Here is a 23,730-nt window from a genome sequence, read left to right as displayed (position 1 = left end):
AAGGCAAGGTAAACCTGGTGGTATGATGACCAGTGGATGAAGAAGGTGTCAGATAAGATAGGTCTTGAAACATGAGCTTTTTAGATATTCAAGGCATGGGAGGATGTTCCAGGCATAGAGAAGGGCATGGACAAAGGCAGAGGTATGAACATGCAGAGTGCACGTGGTAGTCAGTGCATTCTAGGCATGGTAACACTACACTCCTTTTTACTTTGGTTGAGCCATTTGACTAGTTCTTTAGGCTAATGAGTTGGAAACCAGTGAAATATGATTCCTGGGCCAAAGCTTTTAATAGCTTGTTCAAGACTTTCTAGAGCTCTTCCCAGAACACAACCAGCAATGTCAGACCTGGTGATTATTCTGTCATTCTTGGTCCCTGAGTGACCATGATGAACACAGTACTTCATTAACCCTGATACACATGTAAGATGAGTGAGAAATCTGTTTTAACCTAGTCTATTCCTCTCATTCAGTGCAAAAGTGAGAAATAAGTATGGTGTATCTGCTAAATAAAATAGAAGCTATCTGCTAGAACTGGTTGAGAGTGGAGGAAAAGGAGATTGGAAATACGGGCCAAGATCAAACAGAAACTTTGACACCATGCGGAGAAGTTAACTTGAAATTGTAGGCAATGAGCAGTCATTGAAGGATTCAAGTTTTTCTCTGTTAAGTCATATAGTTCATCTCTTAGGGCATCCTGGTCTGCTGTTTCAGTACTAATTCTACGCTTCCTACAAGCTTAGGAGCTCTGGATCCAGGAAAGTTAGAGGAGATGGGACACCTGTGGCATAGGAAGTGTGAGCTAGGCGTGCCATTCCTTCTGCACTCCAGGTGTGCTGTGCGAAAGAAACAAGACAAAGATTTCTTTGTCCTGGGGCAAGTATATTTTCATTACTGATACTTCCCTATATCTGACATGGTCTACTTTTATTAGGCTACACCTTTAGATAAAAAAGCTTGCTTTTAGCATTACTACTTTAAAGATGGAATCCTTTGGGTTCACCTATGCTTCTACTTCTTGCTCATTGGAGCCAAATTTGGAATGATCTGTTGCTGCTCTGAATTTCCCTTTTATGCTCTACTACTCCCTCTTCCAGTCTTGTTATCCCACCTTTTACATGGTCTATGTACCGTACCCTCCAGCATCCCAGGCCACTCAGTTTCCCCAGATGTCCTTGTCTCCATGACTTAGCATACATCCAGAGTGGGATGTTTACTGTTGAAATTCTTCCCACCCTCTAAGACCCAGCAGCTCAAATACCATTTTTTCATGACGTTTTCTCTCACTAGTGGGAATTAATTTCTGACTTCTTGGGGCTTCTCTACCTCTATTAGGACGATTACCTCACTGAGATGTTATATTCTAGGTATTTATGGGTATGATCAGACTCAAAAATCAAGGGCAAGAACTGTGTCTTTTTTTTATCTCCACAGTCCTCATAGTACTTAGCAGTGCTGTGAACATATTGAACATTGAGATTTTTAAAAAATTGAAAGCCTTGAAATTGAAAGTTGTTTTTTGTTGTTGTTTTAAGTAAGCTCCAACCCAGCATGGAGCCCAACATGAGGTTTGCTTTTTTTTTTTTAAAGATTTTATTTATTTATTTGACAGAGACACAGCGAGAGAGGGAACACAAGCAGGGGGAGTGGGAGAGGGAGAAGCAGGCTTCCCGCGGAGCAGGGAGCCCGATGCGGGGCTCAATCCCAGGACCCTGGGATCACGACTGAGCCGAAGGCAGACGCTTAACGACTGAGCCACCCAGGCGCCCCCCAACATGAGGTTTGAACTCACGACCCCAAGATCAAGACCTGGGCTGAGATCAAGAGTTAGGTGCTTAGCCGGCTGACCCACCCAGGCACCCTGAAATTGAAAGTTTTTAAATCGAAATCTTTAAAAAATTAGTGGAAAGCTTTGTCTAATTTCTCTGCTTTGTTCCTTCAAGGGCTGTCTGTAAAGCACATAGTCTTTCCTACATATCCAGCACCTCCCAGTTGAGCATCAACTCCAAGTGTCCTTTATTTGCAGATTATTTTCTTCCAAATAGTGATAAAGATGTTTGGTTAGAACAGAAGGAGCATCAGTTCCTTTGAAAGACTATGGATTGAAAGTCAGTAAATAGAAGATGAATGTCAATCATTTCTCTTCTGGAGACAGGGCAGGTGGAATGTAGAAATGAAAAGTGTGCCACTAAGAGATTATTAATGTGTACCAAAGAAAATAAAGCTATGTTTAACCTGGAGGAAAGTGCAGTGAACACAAGTAAAGAGAAACACTTTAAAATAAGAAGTCAATGGAACTGAGGAAGTTTTTTAAAAAGTTTAATTCCAGTATGGTTAATATACAGCATTATATTAGTTTCATGTGTGTAATGTAGTGATTCAACAGTTCCATACATTACTCAGTGCTTATCATGGTAAGTGTACTTTCAATCCCCTTCACCTATTTTAGGCACCCCACCCAAGCACCTCCCCTCTGGTAACTGTCATTTTGTTCTCTATAGTTAAGAGTCTGTCTCTTTTTTCTTTTGCTTGTTTTTTCTTTTTGTCTCTTTTTTCTTTTGCTTGCTTGTTTTGTTTCTTAAATTCCACATATAAGTGAAATCATAAGGTATTTGACTTTCTCTGACTGACCTATTTCACTTAGCTTTATACTCTCCAGATCCAGCCATGTTGTTGCAAATGGCAAGATTTCATTCTTTTTTATGGCTGAGTGATATTCTACTATGTGTGTGTGTGTGTCACATCTTCTTTATCCATTCATCTAGGAATAGACACTTGGGCTCCTTCCATATTTCGGCGATTGTAAATAATGCTGCAATAAACAGGGGCACATATAGCTTTTCAAATTAGTGTTTTTGTTTTCTTTCTGTAAATACCCAGTAGTTAAATTACTGGATCATATGGTAATTCCATTTTTTAATTAATTAATTAATTTTTAAGATTTTATTTATTTATTTGACAGAGAGAGAGAGTGAGAGTAGGAACACAAGCAGGGGGAGTGGGAGAGGGAGAAGCAGGCTTCCTGCTGAACAGGGAGCCTGATGCAGGGCTTGATCCCAGGACCCTGGGATCATGACCTGAGCTGAAGGCAGACGCTTAATGACTGAGCCACCCAGGTGCCCCATTTTTATTTTTTTAAAGATTTTATTTATTCATTCATGAGAGAGAGAGAGGTAGAGGCAGAGGGAGAAGCAGGCTCCCCAAGGAGCAGGGAGCCCGATACAGGACTCGATCCCAGGACCCCGCGATCATGACCTGAGCTGAAGGCAGACACTTAACTGACTGAGCCACCCAGGTGCCCTATTTTTAATTTTTTTGAGGCAGATAAAGGTTTGCTTTATTGAGTAACTGATCTGTGTAATTGCTGAGGCCACTGTGTACAGACAAAAGAGTGGTCTCTTCCTCCTTGGATAGAGTCTTGATGATTTCCTCCTCCTTGGTCTGGAGCAGCTCTTCACGGTGCTTGTATGCTTCCTTGGTCTTAGATCTGTGGGCCAGAAGCTTCTTGTGCACCTTGTCTGCCTCAGTTCGTGGATGTGTTTGATGAAAATACACTTGTTTTTCAACAGGTTACCCTTCACTTTCGGGTACAAGCTGTGATACATGGGGAGGTAAATCTTCTTAGATTCGAGGTATTAACTGAGCAGCCGCACAGAATTCTCATCCTCCTCATCCAGGTCATCTTCTCAGGCATTTGAGTCTTGGCAGTACCTTTTCTCTTACCGATGCCCATATGCCTACCCTTGTGGCAGGCCAAGGTGATTTTCTGGTACTTGAGCCTGGGAATGAATAGTCACAGTCTTCTGGATGATCAGCCCATCCTTGATCAGTTTCTGGATCTACTGATGGGAGTTGGCATTGGTGATTTCACTGGGGTCCAAACAGACCTTCTTTTTGCCACAGCGGAGGACACTGGAAGCAAGCCTCTTCTGAAGCCTAAGTCTACTTATGGCTGCCGCCATATTGATAAAAGGAAAGTATTTTTAACTTTTTGAGGAGCCTCCCTACTGTTTTCCACAGTGGCTGTACCAGTTTGCATTCCTACCAACAGTGCAAGAGGGTTCCTTTTTCTCCACATCCTTGCCCCATACTTGTTGTTTCCTGTGTTTTGATTTTAGCTATTCTGACAGGTATGAGGTGATATCTCATTGTGGTTTTGATTTGCACTTCCCTGGTGATGAGTGATGTTGAACATCTTTTCATGTATCTGTTGGCCATCTGTATTTCTTCTTTGGAGAAATACCTGTTCATGTCTTCATATTTTTAAATTGAGTTATTTGTTTTTTGGGTGTTGAGTTGTATCACTTCTTTTTATATTTTGGATCCTAACCCTTTATCAAACATATCATTTGCAAATATCTTCTCACATTCCGTAGGTTGTCTTTTAGTTTTGTTGATTGTTTCCTTTGCTGTGCAGAAGCTTTTTATTTCGATACAGTCCCAATTGTTTATTTTTGCTTTTGTTTTCCTGGCCAAAACTGAGGAAGTTTTACTGTTGAACAAGACTTGGTTGGCAGAAGGATGGAAAGGCGGTTAATAGATAACAAAGTAGTTTGGTATTTGAACAATATGACAATCCAAAAGACCAAGTGTTATTTTGGTCCATACAGGAAAAGGAATGACTCAAAATTTGAAGAAGGGAGGGAGAGAGAAGTACTAGAATCTTAGTTTATCTTAGGGGGAGTGGTTGAGAGGTTTGTCTGCAGTAAATCTCCGTGGATACAAGCTGGTCACTGCTTCTATTCTGTGAGATGATCTGCTTCCTTTTTCTATATCTGAGATGAGAAATAGTAACTAAATCCAATTACAAATTTTTATTTACTTGCTTGGGGGCATCAAAGGTGGACTTTTTTCTTTTCTAATGGAGTCATTATAAATTAGCAAGAATATATAAATTCTCCTCACAGTGCATGATGTAAGAACTGTAGGACATCTCACACTTACAAAAGTTGTCTCAAGAGGAAAATGGCCTATGTCTTACTGTACCACATGCTTCCTAAAGACAGGTTATCAAATAATTCTGTTCAGAGATGAAAAAAGCATTGTGATATCTAAATGACCAAGATACCCCTGGTTTGCTTCACAGGATTGTCTAAGGGTCCCTTTCCAAACCTGTCAACTAAATGTAATATCCTGCTTACATGAAGATGAGCACCAATCTTACATCAGTAGGATTTGAACCTTTGAGTATTTTTCAATAGAAGTAGCACAAAAGGAAAGTTATTATTTGTGTCTGGGTAGAACACAGTATGAGAGAAATTATTGCATTGGGAATATCCCCATCTTTGTGGAAGCATGAACTAAAACCTTATTTAGGGCTATTTTCCTTCTGGAGTTTAGAATGCTTTTATTGCTGGAGATCAATTTTACGATGAGTGCCAATATGTCTCTGTAAGTTTTAAAAAGTAAAATGTGCTGCCACTAAAGTTTTGTTGTATAGAATCTAAAGGTATGTGTAAAAGGCAGACCTGAGGGAGGTATTAGATTAATTTTTCAAGTTAGATTGATTTTAAGGAAAAATATTTTGATGCTGCTAATTTGTGTGCTACTCATCAGGAGAGAGATTACTTCTTGAATTGCTTTCCAGGGTGCATTTGAGTAACAATTAAATACTTGATAAATGAAATAAGCAGACACATATTATGTATTAACTATTCCAGTGACCCATATCACCTGCCAAGCAATAAATCTGTGGGATAATAAATTGGTGGATACTCTAGATTGGGTGGTCAAGGATATTTGAACTGAGATTTAAATGATAAGGAGCAGTCAACTATTTAGAAATGCAGGGTGACCTTTCCAGGTAAGCTAAGAAGCAAAAGCCTCAAAATGGGAATGAGCTTGACCTGTTAGAGGACCAAAAAGAAGGCTGCTGAGGCTGGAGTGGAGGGGCCTGGGGCAGAATGGTAGGACTCGAAAGCGAAAGGAGGTACAGATCATGTAGTACTTTGTAAGTCAGGATGAAGAATTTAGATTTAGTGCTTAGGAAGATGGGAAGCCATCAGTGTATTTTAAGGGTAAAAATGCTCTGGCTGGTTGTCGTGAGTTATGGATTAGAGGAAGGCAAGAGAAAATGGGATGGAGCTGGAGGTAGGCAAAATGTAGGTTGGGGCAATTGTCCAGAACTGGGTGGTAGTAATGGGGATGGAGAAAAGTGAGTGGAGCTAGAAGGGGTTGAAAGAAAGGTGTGGTGAAAGAAGCCAGGTGGGCAGGCAATTAAGATAAGCCTCTAGGTCTAAGTAGGGAAAACCAACACCTCACCTACAGGAACTTTGGTTTGCATTCAGGCGGTAAGGACTCCTGAAGGACCTTTTAAAAACCAGTCTGTCCCAGTCACTGAGGACCTGGCTAATTAGTGACTTTTGATCTCTGGAGATATTTCTATAATCAGGGACTTGGATTTTTCACTCCCTTTGCTTTCTTTCTAGACAGGCTTCTTGGATATCAGGAGTGGGTGGTGGGTAATGGGGATCCCGAGGATGGTGAATTTGCCCTAAAGAAAAACTGGGGTACTACACACAGCCACTTACCTAGGCAGCCTCACAGTTCAAAAAAGAGAGGCAGGGAGGCTTAATGCTTATTGTGCTCTGGGCCAGAAGTTTTACATACCACATCTCATTCCCTCCTTTTGATAACTTGTGAGGTGCATTTTTAAATACCAATTTTACAAAAGAGAGGCAGAGACAGAGATACTCAGATAGGTTATTTATTTTGTCCAAAGTCACACAGCTTGTAAGTGGTGGAGCCAGGACTGGAATCAGAATGGGGCTCTCTGTGCTCCCCACACTGCCTCTGAATTGGAGTTAGTCTGTTTGCCTTCTTTTCTCATTACCACATAGATTCCATGAAGAGCTTATCCTGGGGAAGGCCATGATTTCTCTTTGTTATGTTTACTATATTGGCCTCCCCTACCCCGCAGAGCGCCTAGTAAAATGCTCAGCAAACATGCCTGCCTGGAGGCAACACCCCTACTTGCTGCCACATGTGGGGCTGGGGTGAGAGGCAAGGCAGGGCTGGTGAGGTGGATTGCTTTGCTGCTGCTGCTGCTACTAGGGAATGGGGAGGGACTCTGCTGCCTAAGCCTTGGCTCGAAGGCATTTTCCATTTCCTAGCCCCCTCCTCCATCCCTCAGCTGTCGCCCCTCCGTTTCAGCTCTGGCCCCTAGGGGAGCGTCCCTTGCCGCGGGGCTGACAGCACTTGGGGAGCAAGGTCCCTGTTCTCTGCTGCTCTAGCTCTGTGCACAGAGCTTCGTTCGCGGGCGCCTGGTGTCCAGCGGGCACTGATGTCAAGCAGTGGCGGAGCGCTGCCTACAGACGGTTGACCTGGACCCTCCTCCACACCCACTTCCTTCGTCGCCCCCTCCCTCTTGCCTGCACTCGGGCTCTGACTCTCTATAAAAGGCGGGAGCGTGGCGTGCCACAGCAGCTCCGAGTTTCAGCACCATGGAGAGCCCCCGTCTTCGGCCGCTGGCCCTGTTGGGTGCCGCCCTGCTTTTGCTGCTACCTCTGCTGGGCGCCGGGGCCCAGGAGGACGCTGAGCTCCAGCCCCGAGCCCTGGACATCTACTCTGCCGTGGAGGATGCCTCTCATGAGAAGGAGCTGGTGGGTATCTCCCGGATCCCCCTTGGCTGCCGCCCGGTCCTTTCCTTTGTATTCGTCCATCTTCTTTCCCTCCTTCCCCACCCCCACTGCCAGAGTCGGGGTGCAGGGAGATGAGCGTAAAGCCCAGGCTTACATCTGTAAATCGTCTGGAGCCCACTGCTTCAGGCAGTTTGTAGAGTGAATCTCCTGTCCCGGGCCCTCGGAGCAACAGGAGCCTCAGCGTCTAAGGGACTTGCGGTCAGTATGTGAGACAGTGCTCGTTAAGTTAATACCCCTCGAACGTCCCTTTCTGTCCTTGGAGTCCCAGGGTGGAGTGCGTGTGGTTCCCGGGTTCTTTGTAACTAGGGCTGGGAGTGAGCACCTGGGTTGGGATCGCAGCCAATGCAGCAACTTTGGGCTCCGGGGCGATGTGTTGCAGATCGAAGCGCTACAGGAAGTCCTGAAGAAGCTCAAGACTAAAAGTATTCCGATCTATGAGAAGAAGTATGGCCAAGTCCCCATGGTAAGGCTCTGGGATCACCCCCTCCCCATGTTTTTCTGAGAGGAAATATACCACCTTGAGTCTTATACATTGACCTCCCTAGGACGCAGTTAAATCAGGTAATGGGTTTGCAGAATTTTGTGGGCTCTTTTATTTTCCACCGCCAAATCATACCCCTTGGTTTCTAAGGGCAAAGAGTAGAATGGCCATTTCGGAGGATCCAAGAGCTGGTGCCAGGAACCAGCTCTTGGGTCTGTGTGGAAAGGAGCATTTCTTGAAGATGAGCTTTTTTTCTTTCATGAAAAATTCTCTGAATTGGAAGAGCCCTTAAATCTACTCAGTTCTTGTTCCTCTAATTTTCTTCTTGCCATCTGGAGCACTGCCAGTTTTTCTGATCTATGTTTTAAGGTCAAAATTCTTGATTCCCCGCTTGTCACTTTCCTTGGGGAATTACACATGCACACACTCGTGTTCTCTCTCTCTTTCTCTCTCTCTCTCTCTCTCACACACACACACACACACACACACACACACACCCCTCTTCCTTGGGATGAGGAGTCTGAAAGCAGGGAGCAGAGGCTGTGAGAAAATACAGGTCTATTGTTTATTTCTTAGAAAAATGTCTGGTTGATTATTTTCTTTTTGATAACAAAGGGAGCTAGAAAATGTACCCCCTCCCCCCAAAATAAAAGGTGGAATAAAGTAGGAGGAGCTCAATAATTTAAGTTTTTTTCTTTTTATGTTCTCACTGAAATTTTAAGGCTGTGTTTCAGGTCTGACCATACTTAGACCTCCGGTGATAGTGATAGGTTCCATCTATCTCTCCTAAGAGGCAGACATTGTGTTGATGGGGGAGATGTGCCTGTTGGGAGCCTGGGTTTGCTTTTGTGGGAAGACCACACATTGTGTTGTTTTCAGTGCCACGCTGGGGAGCGGTGCGCAGTGCGAAAAGGAGCGAGGATTGGGAAGCTGTGCGACTGTCCCCGAGGAACCACCTGCAATTCTTTCCTTTTGAAGTGCTTGTGAGGCATCCACCCGCCTCCATAAATCCCCACTGCCTCTACTTCCCCCAGAGGACCACACCATCTCTGGAGTTCGCCTTTAGCAACAAAGTTTGCATTTCCCTCTGAGGGTTAAGGGGCTCTTTTCCTGCTGTTCCCAAATAAAAGAACACATTAGATGTTACTGTGTGAAGGATAATGCCTTGTATGGTGTTGATACATGTGCAAAGTATTCTTTTCTTATTCATCTGACACACTCTTTGTGTAAAGAAGGGGAACTTCTGCTTTGAAAATTGTATTTTTGTATGTGGTGTGGCCGGATGAAAATTAGATTTAGTTAATCTTGGTAGATGACATCACAACCTGGAAGATGACCCCAAATGACACAAATTGCAGCATGTACAAATTATACATAATAAAGTGTTTTTAATAATTGCTCATACTGTATCATTGTTTCTATGTCATAAGTAATTTAAGTAAGAATGGTGGAATTAATCATGCTGTTGTTTTCAAAGAGAAATATTTTAAAAATAGCAGCCTATTGGGAGTACAGCACCTTGGCTCCAAGGAGTTTTCATCATTAATTGGGAGTTTGCCACACAAACTTTTGTGCACTGTTTTTCTTTGATTGCTGTGGGGTGTGTGTGTGTGTGTGATAGCGTTTATTAAAACCTTTAGTAGACTCCTTAATTTTCACAGTGAGAACAATAAAAGATAAATTGTTTCAGACTTTAGCTCCATTAAAAGCAGTTTGAAAAATTGGAATTTTTGTTTTGGCTACTCCTTTATTAGAAAATATTCATTGATAAGAAATGGATTCTTTGGGGGCTTGTTCTTTGTCCAAAGGATGGGAAATAGCTGTATTAGGTGTTTTAAGGGTGGGAGACCCACTTATTCCCACTACTTAATATACAATCTTGCATGGGGCAACTGGGTGGCTCCGTCTGTTCAGTGTCTGCCTTCAGCTCAGGTCATGATCCCAGGGTCCTGGGATTGAGTCCCATAGCAGACTCCCTGCTCAGGGGGGAGCTTGCTTCTCCCTCTCCCTCTGCCTCTCCTCCTACTTGTGTTCTCTCCCTCTCTGTCAAATAATTTTTCCAAGATTATATATTTTTAAGATTTTATCTTGAGGGGAACAAATGAAAATTGATAGGTGGTAGATTCAACTCAAGAAATATAAAAATCTTAAAGGTTAGTAGCCTTTAAATGTTTCTGAGTGTTTACCCGAGGTCACATTTCTAAGGGCTTAAACCAGAGTAAATAACATGTAAGAAGAAGCATCAGGAGACAAACAGGGGCTTATGGTTTCCCAGTGCAAACTCAAGAGGCACCTGCATAATATTAGTATTAAGAAAGAAAATCCCTCCCCTGCTTCCTGGGGAGATAGAGTATGCTGATAGAAAATATGCTCATACATAATTGCTATTTGCAGTATTTTCATTGTTACTATTAGCATGGCTCATTCCCTTAATAATCTTCCAAGATAGATACTACTACCATTTTTTGGAGAAGGAAGCAGAGGTCAGGAGAGATGATGGAAATCATCTTGGTCAGGTCACATAATCCTAAATCCTGATTTCAGCTCTAATCCCTCTGACTCCCAAGATTTATTTGCCTTTTGCTTCCATAACACTCTGGGCAATTGAACAGGTTGTTTGGACTCCCAAATTCCCCAGAAAGCACTTCTTTCTTTAATAGAAATTAGCTCACTTGGGTGGCCGATGTATTTTTGGGAGTCACATTTCTATTTGAATTCCTCTTTGACAGGCTTAGTTGTGATTGAAATGTGTTACATTTTAATCCTGAAAAACTGCGAGGAGGTCATTAATGGTTTCATTGTCTGCTACTTTTCCAGAAAGTATTTAAGTTAAAATCCTGATCTTGAGCCCCTTAACTGTTCTCATTCGTGTCAGTCCTAAATAAATAAGATCAGGAAATTGCTTTAATCATTGATTACTGCACAGGCAGGACCCTGGAGGAGAACACTGAGAAGAGCTTCCTATCGCAGCCTGGAATGTTTCCCCAAAAGGAAGAGATGCTGGAGGACTTCGTGGTTCAAAGACAGGAATAAGAATTCTACTCTGACCCCTTTAACTCTGTCACCCCTACTTCTATGTCACCCCATTCTTTCTTGTTTCATTTGACTAAAGGACATGGACTTAGGGGTAATTGGTAATGAGGAATCTGTGGGCTGGTTATGAAAGGGTTTTTCCAAAAGTTTGGTCTGGGGATCCAGGTTTTAAGTTCATGGTGGTAACGACATTCTATACTAACGATGGCAACATTTAATCTGAAGTGGCTTGGTAGACGTAACCTTGCCTACTCATTTTGTCAGTATTAGACCTCTTCATTTTTTTTTCTTAAAGATTTTATTTATTTGAGACACAGAGAGAGAGACAGCACAGAGGGAGCAGGAGAAGGAGAAGCAGGCTCCCTGCTGAGGAGGGATCCCAGGTCCCTGGGACCACGACCTGAGCCGAAAGCAGATGCTCAAAACACTGAGCCACCCAGTTGCCCCTAGACCTCCTGTTCAAATAGAATGCCTTACTATGTTTAATGACTGAAGGTCTCTGTGGTAGAGGATAAGAATGTTAAATATTTTTAAAATTTTAATAAAAGAAGTAGTTATCCATGTGCAGTCACCATGTATGAGCCCCAGAGATCTTCTGAGATTGGCTTGAAGGATCAGGGGTATAAGAGTTGGCAAGTATCTACATCTAAAGATCTGAAGAACGTTACAGGCATAGGAATGGTGTTTCTAGAACAGTAGTTCTCCCATGGTCTAGAGGTGATAGGTGAAAGTTACTAGAGGACTTGTCTCAACTACACATAACCACTGCCCTTCCTACAGTAATTGCTGATGTTTCACCCTTCACTCTTTGCTAGAATCTGGAGGCCTGTGAGGGACACATGCTATACCTAGGTACCCACACACCCTTCCCAAACCTGATAATGGTACATCGGATTCTGGTTATTGACAAAGATTCTTTCTTGACCAGACTTGAGTCAGGTTCTTGAACCTCCTTCTGAGCCTATCTATGCACTCCCTTATAAAATCCAGTTTCAGCAAGAATCCTGATAAATCAATTTATCAAGAGTCCCACATCCCTCTCATCTTCCACCATCCCCCAGGTGATGTCTGGGCACTTTGACCTGTCTTTAGCAAAGATCCCGTTAGGCTGGTTTATCTTGAATTTCCCTGACCCCTGATGTTTCCCATTAGTAATTTCCCATCCACTTCTTGGCTATAAATTCTTACTTGCCCATGCTATGTTAGGAACTGAGCCCTGTTCTGTACTGAAGTCTCTTTTCCCCTATTGAAGTAGTCTTGAACAAAATCTATTTCTATGGCTATAATGACCAATTCTGGTTTTTCTTTGACAGGGGAGACTATTTAGGATTGTGTAGTTTAAATAAGATCCTCAGATTGTTCTGCGAAGCTTCCTACCCTAGAACCACTGCAATATTGAGCTTGTTTTTGGTATAGTCCCATTCATGCTACACTTTTTTGAGTGCCTTCCATGTGTTGGGTATTGAGAACATAATGATAAAGAAGAGAGACATAATCCTTGTTCTTGAGTTTACAATCAAGTGATTTATAGTCTTTTGGTGAGAATAGATAATAAGCAAAAATTATAAGCCATAATAAACTTTATGAATTTATCTATGAATTCTATGAATTTATGTTGACATGTTGAGGCTGTGGACTCTTAGAAAATGAATACCAGATGAGGTCCAAGTGGCTTTCCCAGGAAATAAGTCTTTGGGCCCCTCAGGTGTACACTTTTGCCTTGACCAGGTGGAACTTACAGATGTTCGTAGATCAGCAATATCTCAAGGGAAAGCAAGGCTGAGAGTAAGGAGGGTGGTGGTTCTGGCATCAGCTTTCAGTGTTCTTTATTTCACTGATGGGTGGGTGTCTAAATATAATTCTCTCTTGCCTGGCTAATGTGTGTTTATAACTTGTTTCCTTTGCCTTTGTAGATGTAGGTGCTCCGTTCAGGGTCTCCAGTCTAGAGGGTCTATCAGCACAACAGTTTTGGTTTAAGAATAGTTTATGCAAATATTTCTTTTTTTTTAAATAAAAATAAATAAAGATTTTATTTATTTGACAGAGAGAACAAGCAGGGGGGAGCAGCAGGCAGAGGGAGAGGGAGAATCAGACTCCCTACTGAGCAAGGAGCCCAATGTGGGTGGGGCTCCTGAGCTGAAGGCAGATGCTTAACCGACTGAATCACCCAGGCATCCCTATGCAAATATTTCTAACTGGTGTTCCCTGAACTACTGAGAAGAGGAAGAGCAACAAGGAAGAGGTTAAACATTTAGAAGAAAGAGGCGGTAATTGTTGAAGTGAAGCTCTTGTCAGGAATGGGAGGATGGGATTCAGAGCCAGGAAAAAGATAGCTTTGGGAAGGAAGGAGAGCACATGACATGTGAAGATGTAGGGGATTTTAATATGTGTGTTGGCAGAAGTTGGGGGTAGTTATTTCATGGCTTCTGTTTTCCAAGGGAAGTAGGATATAAACTGATCTGTTGAGAAGAAATTTTCTATTTAATAATTATATATACACAGTATAGAAACTGATGATAGCCTAACCTCTACTATAATATGACAAATTCATCATAAGACATGATATGTTAGGTACTAGACAGAGAGGAAGATGAATTTAGAGGGTATAGAGGTGAATTATCAAGGCTTGTAAACATAAGTGGCATTTGAGTATTCTTTGAAGAATGTGTAATATTTCAAAATGTGAATATTGGGGAAATTTTGTTTAAGATGTGGGAAATAGTGTGAATGGAAGTGTGCAAGAAGGGACACCTGGCTGGCTAGTCAGTGGAGCATGCAACTCTTGTTCTCAGGGTTATGAGTTAGAGCCCCATGTTGGGTGTAGAGATTACTTAAAAAAAAAAAAAAAAAAAAAAAGTGTGTAAGGAAAAGAATGCAGTTAGAAATAGCCTGAGTGCTGGGGCGCCTGGGTGGCTCAGTTGGTTAAGCGACTGCCTTCGGCTCAGGTCATGATCCTGGAGTCCGGGGATCAAGTCCCGCATCGGGCTCCCTGCTCGGCAGGGAGTCTGCTTCTCCCTCTGACCCTCCCCCTCTCATGCTCTCTCTATCTCATTCTCTCTCAAATGAATAAATAAAATCTTTAAAAAAAAGAAATAGCCTGAGTGCTGAGAACATGAGGTACAAAATGGTAAACAAGGAGATAAGGGTGGGTATGATTGTGGGTGAAGCGGCCAAGGCTTTATTCCTGACAGCTGTAGGGCATGATCAGGGCTGTGCTTTAGGAAGCTCATTCTGATACCACACGAAAGGAGGGACCAGAGAGGAGGACATGGCACAGAAAGAGTAGGCAGGAATATACTGCAGTAGTCCAGAAAAGAAGTGATGAAAGCCTGGATGGATATGGGTAGCGTGGATGGACAGGAAGGATGCAGGAGGCATTGTCCAGGAAGAGTCTGAAGCAGTTTTCCCAAACTCTTCTTGTGTGTGATGGTGTTTTCCCTCATCTATGGCAAAATGGCACGGGGGCAGGGAGATCAAAGCTAAATATATTCAGTTTCTAATTTTTTTAAAGATTTTGTTTATCAGAGAGAGAGCGAGCGAGAGCATGAGTGGCAGGGAGGGGCAGAAGGACAGGGAGCCCAATGTGGAGCTCGATCCTAGGACCCCAGGATCACGTCCTGAGCCGAAGTCAGATGCTTAACCAACTGAGCCACCCAGGCGCCCCTCTAATTGTTTTAATTCCCAGTTCAGCATACCTACATTTTAAGAGCATACCTATATACCTCTGTTGAGGTACACTTTATATGTAATAAATTTCATTTCTTTCAGGTGTATACACCTTATGTTTTCAGTGTTAAAGTAACTTTTATGAAATGTTAGTGGAAATAGATGGCAGTTGTTTTCCTAATGTTTCTATTAGCAAAATAAAATTGGGCATTTCTGTTTTGGGATGTCAGAACTTTGGGGGAATTTTGACTGGTTTGGAAAATCTAGAGGTGTGGAAACTGTTGGACTTGGGGAGATTTACGAAAAGAGGAGTGTGCTAGGCTGGGAGGATGGTATACATCAGAGAAAGGGAACAGGCATGGATGCTTACAGGGGAGGAGAGTGAGGGTGTGAATATATAAGGGACCTGGAGCTTCTCTAGGTTGTTCTAGATTCCAGTGCAGATGTGGCTTTAGCAGAGGGAGGCAAGCCCAGGGTAGCACTGCAATGGAAGCAGGAAGCCTGGTTTCCGGTCATGGCTCTGCCACTTATTAGCTGTGTAACCTTAAGCAAGTCACGGAATTGTGCAGGACCTCAGACATGCACACATTGAAGAGTCCCTTTCCAGTTCAAATATTTCAAGGCTTCATTCTATATTATTTGATTACATCTAATCTTCTGTGTTTGAGCAACTGTGAAATAAAGCAAATATGCTCCAGCCCAAACTGATTTTGGCTTTACTCGAACTGCAGGCCTTACCAAGAAAGAATAAATCTAAAATCACCTCAATTTTTTTTAAGTTTGGATTTCTTAAACACTAAATTATCTTCTGATGAGCCCTAAGCATTTGGAATTTGAAGATAAATTGCTTTAAAATTATATACATACATATTATATATATATATATTACATTTATATATTATAGTTCTATTTAAATTATAAATGTATACTGATATCAAATAAGTACATAAGTTATATATAGCTACATATTTTTATATAACTATAATTATTAAATTTATATATGTAAATATATAATTAGATATAATACATATGTAACATAGCATATATAATTAATATAATTATAATTATAAATTATAAATATGGTTTAAAAATTATTTGTATATTTTAAATATATTTTAACCATTATAATATATAATTATAAGATATAAATATAATTACATATTATAAATTACATGTATATAATTTATATACATTAGTTGCTTCCCCACACAGTGATTTGTTTCCTTTTGTATTCTCATTTCCCAATTTTTATTGGTGGTTAGGACCCAGCTGGGGCTCTCTAAGGAGGCACACATAAGCAGGCTTCATAAAGACTGAAAACCTCTGTAAACATGTAACTGGAGAACATTCTTAACTTGAGAACTTTTTAAATTTATTTTTATTTTTTAGAGAGTGCAAGAGTATGGGAGTGGTGGGAGGGGCAGAGGGAGAAGGAGAGAGAGAATCCCAAGCAGACTCCCTGTTGAGTGCAGAGCCTGAGGCTGGGCTGCATCTCATGACCTTAGATCATGACCTGAGATCATGACCTGAGCCAAAATCAAGAGTCCAATGCTTAGCCGACAGAGCCACCCAGGTACCCCTTAACTCGGGAACTTTATACTAGCAAATATTTTAAGGCTCTAAAGTCTTAAAACCACACTTCTGATGGATTGAGCTCCCATGTCTCAGCTGAGCTTCTACTTTATACATTCCATTCGTTGTCTTTCATGATTTATAGTGTCAGCCTCAAGGTTCCAGAGCAGTTGGGTTTTGTGGGTTTATTAGGAGTTTGTTGTGATTCTCACTGTATAGCTTACAAACCTACTTTATACATGGTCTTAATCTTGGGCTTGGTCACAGAATTTCAGAATTGAAAGGAAACTTTGAGGTCATTTAATTAAATCTCATTTTAGAAATGAAAAGATGGAAGCCTTAATGGTAAAATGACTTGTCTATTCCTTTGGTGACCAAATGAAAATTCAGTGAAGCAATCAATCTGTATTTGGTAAGTTGTAGGACATTCTATCCAACAGAATCCCTCTTAGGACAAGCTGTCTTCGTTTGGGAGATTGCCTTGAAAAGTGTTTGGGTGGAAGTAAACCCTCCTTGATTATGTTTTATTTATCTTTCAATCTCCTTTTACTCTATTTTAAAATTTGATTTCCTTTTTTTTTTTAAAGATTTTATTTATTTATTTGAGACAGAGAGAATGAGAGAGAGAGAGCACATGAGAGGGGGGAGGGTCAGAGGCAGAAGCAGGCTCCCTGCCGAGCAGGGAGCCCGATGCGGGACTCGATCCAGGGACTCCAGGATCATGACCTGAGCTGAAGGCAGTCGCTTAACCAACTGAGCCACCCAGGCACCCGATTTCCTTTTTGACTCAAGTTATCTAGGAGATGTCATTTGGTGGCAAAAAATATATATAAGCCAATCCTAATGAATTTATGTCTAGAGGGGGAATTTATTATAAGATAATCAGAAGACAGGAAATATAGGTGTGTAGTAAGGAAGTGGATGCCCAAAGCCAGTAGGAGTCATTTCCTCTCTCAGTCTCTCTCTTACTTCCTTACCCACATGTTTCTCTGTCTCTCCATCTTGCTTTGTATAGGTTTACCTAGGTTCTAGTAATGGAATTGCTGGGTAGGTTTACCTAGGGTCCAGTAGTGGAATTGCTGGGTAGGTTGTACAATATGCTTATTTTCAGCTTTACTAGATAATGCCAGATTGCTCTCTAAAATGGCTGTACCTGTTTATGTTCCTACCAGTGGTGTACTTCACAACCTCACCCATGCTTGGAATGGTTATCTTTAAAATTTTTGCCAACCCGGTGCACCTGGCTGGCTCAGTTAGATGAGCATGCGACTCTTGATCTCGGGGGTGTGAGTTTGAGCCTCACGTTGGGTGTAGAGATTACTTAAAAAAAAAACAAAAAACAAAACCTTAAAAAAATTTTTTTTGGCCAATCAGATACCATTTTTGCCAATGATATCTCATTGTTATTTGAATTTGCATACCTTTGACTACTTAGGATGAGCATATTTTTATATTTATTTATATCTTCTCTTTTGTGAATTGTCTCTTCATGTACTTTGCCTATTTTTCAGTTGGGCTATTTGTCTTTTTCTAACCAATTTGTAGAAGTTCTTCATATATATCCTGAATACTACTTTCTTACTGTGCTGCTTGGTCGTTCACCTTGTCTGCTTGACATGGTAAATTTATTGACAGATTTTCTAATGGTGTTTTCCCTATTATGGGATTAGCTCTACTTAGTTATGACATATTTTATAATACATTTTAACTTTGATTTGTTAATATATAAACTAAAACCTTTATGTCTGTATTTCTAAGAAAGACTGGTTTGTAATTTTATTTTCTTGTCATCTGATTTTGGTAGTAGGCTAAATAGCCTCAAAAAATACATTAAAGAATTTGTTTCCCCTCTGCTTTCCTGGTCCTTTGAAGCAGTTTGTAAAGAAGAATTATCTGTGGAGGTTTGGTCAACTTTTTTGTCAGTGGGCAATTTTGATTACTAACTCAGTTTCTTGATTTTTGAAAGACCTCAAAACTATGACTGGAGAAAGATGAGACATGAAAGATTCTAGTTGGACTTAATTAATTAATTAAAGATTATTTATTTATTTTAGGGAGAGAGTGCACAAGCGGGAGGGGCAGAGGGAGAGAGAATCTCAGAATCTCATGCAGACTCTGCACTGAGTGTCCCTGACGGTGGGGAGGGGTGTTGGGGGGACGAGCTCAATCTCATGACCCTGAGATCACCACCTGAGCCAAAACCTAGAGCTGGATGCTTAACTGACTGTATCACCCAGGCACTCCCAGTTGGGCTTACTTTAAATCTAGGTAGGAAGGATATAAAAAGATCTAAGAATAGGACAAAGAAGGGCTAAGTTTTTGAATTTGTAGTTTTGATTAATTAAAGGCTAAATTTAAAAATCAAAGTAGCACTTGAGTAATCTTTTGTGTTGCCTCTCCTAAGTGCCTTGGGCTTCTGCTCCAGAGCCTTGCAGTGTTGGTTTGGGTCTCCTGGCCTGTGGTGATCAGAGATAGTCAGATGGTTGGGCAATTTTCCTGCTAGCTCTTTTCCAAGCAACAACTCAGGGATTCAGCCAGTGGGGTGTTTAGTTGCTGTTTCCAAGGCCATAGAGCTGTCCTCCTTCCCTGGGCTTATGACTTCCAATAAGCTATAGACCCAGGCAGTCATCTGCAGCAATTAAAACAAATTTAGCTTGTTTTCAAACAATTTAGCTTGTTTCACTTCAACCCCTGTTTTGGAGCAGTTTTAGTCCTTTTACCGCATAGGAGCCAAATTTGTAGCTGCCACTTCCAGCTTCTGAACCCTGAGTCGAGCAACTTCTCAGCCTCGGGTCTGTTCATGACATTGCATTTTGGCCCATTGGGACATTTAGCTTCCTTTTTGAGGCTGGCTATATTGTTTAAGTTTTTTCTTTTTATATTTTCTCTGTCCTTGTGGGATTACTTCATGGTATGAACTTAAGGCACCAGTTATCCTGGAAGTATACATCCCCATTCATTCTTTTTTTTAAAAAATAGATTTGTTTATTTATTTGAGAGAGAGAGAGCACACAGAGGGAGAGGGAGAGGGAGAAGCAGACTCCCCGCTGAGCAGGGAGCCTGATGCTGCCTGGATCCCAGGACCCTGGGATCATGACCTGAGCCGAAGGCAGACACTTAACTAACTGAGTCACCCAGGCATCCCCAGTTTGACTTATGTTCTTAACCCTCTATTAAAACTACTTTTATCATGACCACCAACCAAATTCACATTTATAAATCCAATGTGTGTTTTTCTACTCTCTTTCTGATCTCCAGTGAATTGTTCAGTAAATTCTTTGTTACTCAAAGTAATAGTTGATGTGGTTTTTTTGAAAAATGTTTATCAGTACTTCTTTTTTTTATGCCATAAGTTTATTTACAAACATACTGAGTATGTTGAATTCAAGAGTTCGATCCATTTTTCAAAGAGATTGTACCTCTTACAATGTTCCTTTTCACATCTATTCAATGGATTAATTAAAACATCTTTATTTCTCAAGCATTTGGTGTCAAGCAAAAGGTACAGCAAATCCAGATCCAAAGTGCATAGTCATCATAATTAGTAACTGCCACTTGTTTTCCACTAAAAATGGCAAATTCTTCCCTGGGCCTCCTCACAGTGGCTCCTATGGACCACCGAGGTTGCGAACCCCCAGATGCTCAGTCCCAACATAGTGTTGTTGGAAGTTCTGTGAAAGGCACAGAGACCCAAGATGAAAGAAATGGCCTCAGTACTTCTTTTTCATCCAATACCTAACATGGTAAGATAGCTGTATCCACTTATTCATCCCTTTATTCATCATTCAACAAATATTTTTGAGTACTTACTCTGTGTCTGGCACTGTGCTAGGCTCTAGGGATACATCAGAGAAGAAAACAGTCAAAATTGCCACCCTCATGGAGCTTATGATCTTAGGTAACAAGAAGACTCTGTTTAAGTGGGGCCCATACAAGTAAACTTATGGAAAGAGAAAGATTCCTACAGTGGCTTTGAATTTCCCTTCCCTGGAAATTTGTGAAGAGCATCATCACTCTTTTTTTCAGGTTGCCTATGATTCCTTTTGTCTGTGTATCTTAGCTTCTGCCATTTGTTTCCAACACTTTGGCTCTAGTAACCTATTTTGGCATATACTCTCCAACTACACTTTTGTCATTGATCTCCTGAGTTCTCAATTTTACCCTCTCACCCCCAAACTCTGGTTGCTATAAAAGACCCACGACCTTCTCCCCCTCAACTTTTCCACAGCTCCTTGGGACCAGACCTAATTTCTGTTTAGCCATGGTATAAGGAGAATCTGATAATATTCGCCATATGCCAGAGGGACTTGCTCTCAGTTTTGATCTATGAATACTTCTGCATGAAAACCTGTTCCATTTGGATGAGAAAGTCTGAACCTGTGTGTGCATGCAGGCTACACCCACGCCGGCTCTGGTTTTCTGTCCATTATCCTTGTTTCCCCAGAGCACTCTCACGCTGTCACCAAGGGCAACTGCACACATGGCCTCTCTGCCCTCTGGATGATTGAAACCATTAATAATTTACCAAACTCTGGCTGCTGCCTTTTGTTAATTATCACTATGCTAATGATGTCCCTCAGGAAAAGGGAAAAGTAATTTCTCCTCCATTGCAGTCTCAGTGAAGACAGACCATATTTCATAAATACAACGGGGGTGGGTGTTTTGTCTTGAATGTTTTTGAACTCTTCTTTTGCAGAGATAGAGGAGGTAGATGTAAGCATAATCAGATAAAATTAAGGCAGGTAAAGATTCTGTTTAAATATCAATGTCAGTGTGCTGCTAATGTGGCTCTAATTTAGCCTGTCTGTTCTTTCAGCTAGGATACAGTGTTACTTTTACTGAGATGTGTTCTTAGTACAGGTGGAGACTTTCTTAAAATGTGGCACCAAGAACTGGACATAATCCTCTAAAATGAGGTTGTCTCATATAGCCATGGATTACCTGTTCAGATCATGACTCTTCGTAACCATGAAGGCAGTTTTTTCCCATTTGATCTGTCTTGTTGACCCAAGGAGGACTAAAGGAGCCAAATGTATGAACAGTACCTGAACACAAGTATTCAATACAGGTTAGCTATGACAAAGGATAAAGGAAAGTCTGCGTAATTTCCTAGGCTCTGTGTGTTTGTGACAGGTCTCTGTAGGATTTGTTTCCAGATGTTGTGGGAAATAACAGAGGAGCTTCCTTATTGCATCTGAACAACTGGCAGATTAGCCAAAAGGATCAGTTAGGCATCTGGAAGTACACTCTCAAATAGGGTGCCTCAAATTAAAACAAAGAAGGTGTTTAATGCTAACTACACCAAAAGTTTTACTAGCTTGTTTTGATCCAGTGTAGGTATAGGATTCGGAATCTATTCTGGAAGACTGGCAGTTTTTCTTGTGTGGGGAGAAGGGAGCAGGCATTCAACCAACAAAATTGTTGCATGAGCACTGTCCTGGGTGCTGAAGTTTTCTTTCTTTCTTTTTAAAAGATTTTCGTTTCTAACTTTATTAGTATTTTTCACAAATTTTTTTTAAAAGATTTTATTTATTTATTTTAGAGACAGAGCACAAGAGGGGGGAGCGGGAGAGGGAGAAGCAGACTCCCTGCTGAGCAGGGAGCCCATGCGGGACTCGATCCTGGGACTCCAGGATCATGACCTGAGCCGAAGGCAGTTGCTTAACCAACTGAGCCACCCAGGTGCCCCCACAAAATTTGAGTAAAGGAGAAAATGGGAAGAAATTTACCACTTCTGTTTATTGTTCAAGTCTTTGGGGTTTTTTTTTTCCTTTTTCTTTCCTGAACTTTATGCAAGAGGCTGTCCCCTGTGTGTGTTCCAGCTGGAACTATCTCCTTAGAATCATGAAGAGGTAATACATTGAAAAGGCTGAGAACACAAAATCTAGATACTGATGGCCTGGGTTTGAATCCTAACTGCATTTCTACTTAGATGGATAATCTTGGCCAAGATGGTTAACCCTTGTGAACTTCATTTTTCTCATCTTTAAATAGAACATAATAACCTCCAGGATTGTTGAGAAATTAAAATGTTAGTGTGTGTTAAGTACTTAAAACAGTGCCTAAGTATTTTATCTTTTTTATGTGATAATTTACTATTTCTTTCAATAGCTTCCCAAGGGCAAGAACAATGTCTACTTTGCTCATAATTGCATGCCCAGAGGTAGGCACAATGTCCAGAACATAATAGAAATTCAATTGATTTGTTGTAAGGGAAAATACTTGCAAATGGTTCTTCAAAGACAGAGGAATAAGGTACCTGAGGAAATGTAGCATTTTAGAGTTAAGCACATGGCCAAGGATATGTTGTGCTTCTTTTGGTCCCTGAGGGACAGGCTTAATGTGTACCAACAGCTAGACCAAGACCTTTTTGCTCTGCTTTATTTGGAGAAATAGAGAAACAAAGAAAAGAACAGGAAATGGGATTGTGGGAAATGCTTGTTATAAGGGTCTATGTACATGACTCACAAGAGAGTGTGGATAATGTTTGTAGGGAGAGTCTAATGCTCAATTCAGAAAATCCATTTTTTTTACCCTTTCAGCTTCTAGAGACTGCTCACTTTCCTTGACTTGTAGCTCCTTTCCTCCATCTGTAAGGCCAATATCATGCTGCCATCTCTTGTGTTCCCTCTTCCAATTTTACCTTCCATTTTTTTTTTAAGATTTATTTATTTGAGAGAGAGAGAGAGTGAGTAGGGGAGGGGCAGAGGGAGAGGGAGAGAGAATTCCAAGCAGACTCCAGGCTGAGCACAGAGCCTGACCTGGGCTCAATCTCATGACCCTGAAATTATGACCTGAGCTGAAACCAAGAGTTGGTTGTTTAACCGACTGCATCACCCAGGTGCTCCTCATCTTCCACTTTAAGGACCCTTGTGATAACATTGGACCCATTGGGTGTTGTTTTCTCTGTCTAGGCTATCCTCTGTCCTCAGCTGCTGGACTGAAGTGTGGCTCCGTCCTTCCTGGAAGCTGGCCCAAGCTGTCAGCTTCCATGGTCACTTTGGGCCTGGTCAGACCCAAATTTGGGCTGCCCAGTCTGGCTTCTACTAATATACCCACCTTTTGCTGCCATCATGAATTTAAGATCTTGGGTTTTCCAGTAAGGTGCTTACTTTCTTAAAATGAAACTGAATAGATATTTTTTGTCTATTTAGGACAGAATTTGGGGCTTTTAAAGATTCTAAATTATCATTGAGGTATGAGGAAGGTGGAAACCAAGAAAAGAAGACAGAAATAGAAAGCTCCCAAGAGGCCTTCATAGTGGGTTTGGTAGAGGAGGTGATGTATTGGGGATTTTATTAGAATAAAATTAAATAAGCTGTTTGGTGATGACTCAGG

The 23,730-nt window shown here is 41.3% G+C and overlaps 1 protein-coding gene and 2 pseudogenes across 1 annotated transcript; 1 reads left to right on the top strand and 2 right to left on the bottom strand.

Annotated features, from left to right (window-relative positions):
* Positions 1–3,306: 3,306 nt before the first annotated feature.
* Positions 3,307–3,962, bottom strand: LOC102744331 (large ribosomal subunit protein eL19 pseudogene; annotated as a pseudogene).
* Positions 3,963–6,685: 2,723 nt separating this feature from the next.
* Positions 6,686–9,451, top strand: CARTPT (CART prepropeptide). The gene is made up of 3 exons (XM_006738860.3): positions 6,686–7,601; positions 8,020–8,103; positions 9,001–9,451. Exons 1-3 carry the CDS (start codon positions 7,443–7,445, stop codon positions 9,106–9,108), a joined length of 351 nt encoding a protein of 116 aa, XP_006738923.1. The 5' UTR covers positions 6,686–7,442; the 3' UTR covers positions 9,109–9,451.
* Positions 9,452–19,862: 10,411 nt separating this feature from the next.
* On the bottom strand, positions 19,863–20,047 carry LOC102742201 (cytochrome c oxidase subunit 7C, mitochondrial pseudogene; annotated as a pseudogene).
* Positions 20,048–23,730: the final 3,683 nt, after the last annotated feature.

The sequence above is a fragment of the Leptonychotes weddellii genome, chromosome 7 (genome assembly GCF_054177405.1).
Source record: "Leptonychotes weddellii isolate Sample4059 chromosome 7, ASM5417740v2, whole genome shotgun sequence".
Classification (NCBI taxonomy): Eukaryota; Metazoa; Chordata; class Mammalia; order Carnivora; family Phocidae; genus Leptonychotes; species Leptonychotes weddellii.
This window is presented reverse-complemented; position numbering and strand designations above follow the sequence as displayed.